Genomic DNA, 4872 nt, shown 5'->3' with positions numbered 1-4872 from the left:
AAGTGAAAGTGGAAAGTTGACAAACTTTTGAGAGGAGAAGAACTGCAAATGGGTTTTTCTTTTATTTTTCTTTCCTTTACGTATTCTGCGTTGAACAAAAGTAAAATTAAATAAGGGTATTTTGGACATTTTACTCTAAATTTGTCATAAATCTCTACATTTTAAAATCAATCCTAAAACTCTTTTTCTAGTCCATTTTTGGCCTATTTTTAACAATTTCCCAATATTTTCTATCACGGATAGACAATACCCATTTTATGAGTATTGAATTTGATGTGTTGTTATATAGTTAATTGTTATGAGTAAAATTACTTCCGGTTGTAATTACCCTTATGAATTAAAAAAAATTTACCGAAGACTAAATATTGAATATTGTAGACGTGTACTGTAGGTTTAGTTTTCGTCGGGGATGTTTCCTCGTTTATCTGTTGTCCTACCTTTTTTCCCCCATTAGCCATTATCTCAAAATTTGGGTGCAGCAATGGAAGATTCAGGTTCACCAGCGTCTCCAAATTCTCTCCCAAAAGGTCAAGACAACATTTCTCCAACAGTAAGAAGTGTGAGAAAGCCTCCTTCCCCACAGGAACTCATATCCCACTACGAATCCCAAGGCCTTACTTCTCATGATGCTTCAATCAAGGTAATTGATGACCTTCAGAACGCTCTCTTCAGAATCATCTCCTCCGGCAGAGGCAACAAGGACAAGCGTCTGCTCGAGACCTCCAGGAAACTCGATGCTACCAATAGTCGTCTTGCCGTTCTCGACCTGAAGTTGGATTCCAAGCCAGGTTATGCCGAGACTTTTGCCCTAGGTTTGGCTTCTGGGTCTGTTTTGAATGGGTTTGGGACTGTGATGCCCCATGTTTTTAGGGCTCTCACCAATATTTGGAGTTCTGTTACTAACCTCACGAAGCATTCTTGAATTTTGATTGATACAAAACTAGTTTTCGCTTTTGTGGTTCTGTTTTTCTATTTAGTTCGATCAGGTGGTTGATAGTTGTTGTTGTTGGTTAGATACTCGGGAAATCCTAATATTTGAGTTTAAGCTATGCCTTTTCTTTTCCCTCTTCTTGGATTGGTCTTTCATGATTCACATTTCACTTCGAACGATGATTTCTCGAATTTCATGTAGGGTTCGTTAATTGAAAAGAAATGATAAAAATGTCCAAATCACTTGAAAACTGCTTTTAATATTCATTTTCTGGGTTAAAATTAAGATGTGTTTTAGAGTGATTCTCCAAATGAGATTGACTCAACGGTTGTTTAATCTTTTTACCTAATTGTTGTAATAAAACATGGTAAAATTGATTATAACTATACTAAATCACTCCATGCCTCGTGGGATTAAGTGGCAAATTAGGCTTGAAATTTTCAATTCCAACATTACCTTTTCCAGATGACACTGTTCTCTTTTACAGGGGAAGTAAAGGAGGGTGACTATCTTTACGATATCTTGAACAAGGGCTTCCAGCCAGGTTACCCTCTCACTAAGAGTTGGTGTTATTTATATTCCAGCTCCAAAATACTGCTTTGGATGGTGGCCATTCTATTTCCACTTTTGGCTTAATATTTCTGAAAGTACTCAAGTACAGAAGTTAATTTTTGCTTTTCCGAAATGAATTTATTAGATTCAAAGACAAATTAGGACTTAGGAGTGGGTAAGAACTTCATTTCTTGTGCAAGGGAGTAGGTATCTCCTTACTATGTTTTCTTAGGCATGCTGATATATGTGATGAGATGACTGCTTTGAATTGCCTGTTGGTATGTGCACATGGATAAATTAGTTTGATTAGGTGGGTTGAAATGAGAGATATTTGGGTTTAATTACAGGCCTTCTGGTCTGTCACAACCATGATGAGTGTGTTTATATTGATTTTCTACTACAGATAGGAAATAGGAGATGGGATGATTTGAAGATGAGACCACTTATTATTAGTTACGTACCGGTGTCAGTTGAGCTAGCTCTTTAGCGTTCTATTCATTTTTTAAATGTTTAAATAAATGTAAAAATATGAAGAAAAAAAAAGTGTTCATAGAACACTTCAAAGTCAATCCAAAGGGGACCCTAAATGTTTTTGCTTTCTAAAGGGTTAGAGCAATTGGAGAAGTATTCTGAAAAGGAGAGAAATGCTACTTGTTACGTTTAGGAGGAGATTGCGACAGGGGATGGGCATTAGCATCTAGAAAGACTCTGGAAGAGAAAGGCACATTACTTTTCTTGTAATTTTCCATACTTTCTAGCGTGATTGGTATTGCATCCTGTTGTTTCAATTTGACTGGATGCCTTAGAACAGACATGGTTGGTATGATGTAGTGGTTGGAGAAATTATTCGGTGAAGTCTCTAGGTACTATGTTTGTGAATTTATATGTAGTAGCTAGGTTATTAAGGGATGTGCATGTTTTCACAGCCACATCCAATTGTTACTATGAAGTGGGGTTCGATAGAATAATTTGTTTAGTGCATGACGTTTCTAGTAGTCCCACAATGGATTGTAGAAGAAGTAAGTCATCATGTTTGTAAGAGGTTCTACGTTCGTCCTTGGCTACTAGGGATATAATCGAGTTGGGTTGGGAGACATTCTCAACCCAACCCATATTTTCAAGTTACATGGGTTGGCAACCTGGATAAGCTGAATTTAGTTCCAACTCAACCAGTAAAATATGGGTTGGATTGGTTGTCAGGTTCTTTTTTTTTTTTTTAATGCTTGACTAAGACTGAGGAGATTTGAGATCTGGGGAAGATCAGAGATGTCGAAGGAGACGGAGATGATTTGAGATTGGAGGAACTAAGATCGGAGATTGGCCTAACAGAGGAGACGAAGGAGGAGATGTCGGGGGAGAGACGGAGTTGAAATGGAGGAGATGTCGGAGATGCTGCGGCGCACGAGGGAGAGTCGAAGGTGAAGTGTCACTTGATGATGTGAGAATTGAGAAGATGATTTCCACTTGCCGTGAGAAGGGGAAAATGAGAAAACCTAATTTCCTTTTCTTATTAAATAAATAATATATTATGTTAATTTGAGTTGGGTTGGGTTGAACCGAAATTTTTAACCCTCCATCCCAAGACCCAACCCAATCCGAAAAAGTTCAATTTTTTTAATTCAACTCAACCTTTATAATATGGGTTGGATAGTTCCGGTTATTCGGGTTTAACTCATATTCTTACCTCCCTATTTAGCTACGATAGAGCTCGAAACTAAGTATATTTTGAAGAAACGAGGGCAGGGAAGTTAAGCAAAGTCCATCTTCAGAAGGTGCGTGCGAAGATGAAAGGCTTAGCTTGTTGATGTGACTTGTAACATGTGTTAGAAATTTGTTGTGTTAGAAATTTGTTGAGCATCTTTTTTTTCTTGGACTGTGATTAAGAATATGTTTTGTTTAGCTTTTGAAATATTTGATAATCTATATAATAATAACTTCAGGATCATGGTCTGTAATCGACGACGAAGCAGATATAAACCCCAATGGAAGTCATATAAGTTAAGAAGATAAACAATAAATTGAATTCTAGAAACATTTTTTTTAACCAAATTGAGTTGTGTATTTGAGGAAAAAATTTACCAATTTTATAGTTTTCGACTTACGGACTTCCTATGGCATTTTTCGATCATCTTCCTTCGTTAAACCTAAAAAATTTCTAAGAATTATCTTTACCAGTTAGCTTTAGGAAGAATATGAGCCACTATATTTGAAGAAAAAACCAATGCCCCTTTCTTTTTTGTTTATCATATAAGTTGTGTTAAAATATATATAGCAACAGAAATAACTAGAAATAACTAGAATCTTCTGGAGATATTAAATGCTTAGATTAAAATTTTAGAATTATGTAAATTTAAAAAAAAATCTAGGGAATTCTTTTAGACAAGGATAAGAGAAATATCTATAATTATCTAGAATAGGTAGAATTCTAGAGAAATCTTTTGGCTTGAGCTTCCAAGAAATTCATGCCAATAAATAGGGATGTGATCCTCATTTGATAACCAAGAAAATTAAAAGCAAGTGAGCAAAGAGAGGAAGAGAGAAAAAGAGTTTGTAAGAAATTTTGAGTGGAAGTGAGTGTGAGTGTTCCGTCTAAAAATGTCTATTTGTAAATTGTCTTAGTAAAACTTTCTTTATTTCAAGTAGTGTAGTTTTCTTTAGTGCTAGTTTCTTCGACAAGTTGTTTCGTTTTTCACTACTTATTTTTCTAAAATAAGGGTTATTTGGTCATTTAGTCATTTGGGTCCAACTTTTATTTAATATGAAGGGATAGTTGCAAATTTAGCAATTAGATTCAAAATAATTAAGTATATAGCAACATTTTAAAAAAAATGCAAATATAGGAAAATATGTCAAATTTTATCAATGATAGATTATGTTGCAAATATTGGTCTATCACTGATAGACCATACGAAATCTATCAGCGATACAAGTCTATCAGTGATAGTTTTGCTATATTTGCAATTTTTAAAAATGTTGTTATATCCTTAATTATTATTCTTAAAATTGTCATCAATTACAATTTCTCTAATATGAAATAGGCACTTCATGTAAACACCTATACACATAGGCTACATAGGTAGAACTCTTCTTTTTATTGAATTTTGAGGTCCTTCCATTGATATATTTCCGAAAAAAGGGCATCAATGGGTTATTTTTATTTTATTAAGCATTTTTTAGCTTTTCCAAACCACACAATTGTAATTGACCATCATTGGTGTAGTTGGTGGACTATTTTCTTAGGCCCCTCTTTCGCTTTTGTCACAAATGTAATGGCTTGGAAGACTTATGGGCTTAGGCTCGCATACCAAATCTTCAATTGACATGTGTGCGCAAGGGATCCTCAACTCAATATGATAGCAAATCCATCACACCTAGCGCTTAATTAACTT

General features: G+C 35.0%; 1 protein-coding gene across 1 annotated transcript; it reads left to right on the top strand.

Annotated features, from left to right (window-relative positions):
* Positions 1-376: 376 nt before the first annotated feature.
* LOC101209567 lies at positions 377-1071 on the top strand. Its single transcript, XM_011655526.2, has one exon. The coding sequence runs from the start codon at positions 482-484 to the stop codon at positions 920-922; it is 441 nt and encodes a 146-aa protein (XP_011653828.1). The 5' UTR covers positions 377-481; the 3' UTR covers positions 923-1071.
* Positions 1072-4872: the final 3801 nt, after the last annotated feature.

The sequence above is a fragment of the Cucumis sativus genome, chromosome 4 (assembly GCF_000004075.3).
Source record: "Cucumis sativus cultivar 9930 chromosome 4, Cucumber_9930_V3, whole genome shotgun sequence".
Classification (NCBI taxonomy): domain Eukaryota; kingdom Viridiplantae; phylum Streptophyta; class Magnoliopsida; order Cucurbitales; family Cucurbitaceae; genus Cucumis; species Cucumis sativus.
This window is presented reverse-complemented; position numbering and strand designations above follow the sequence as displayed.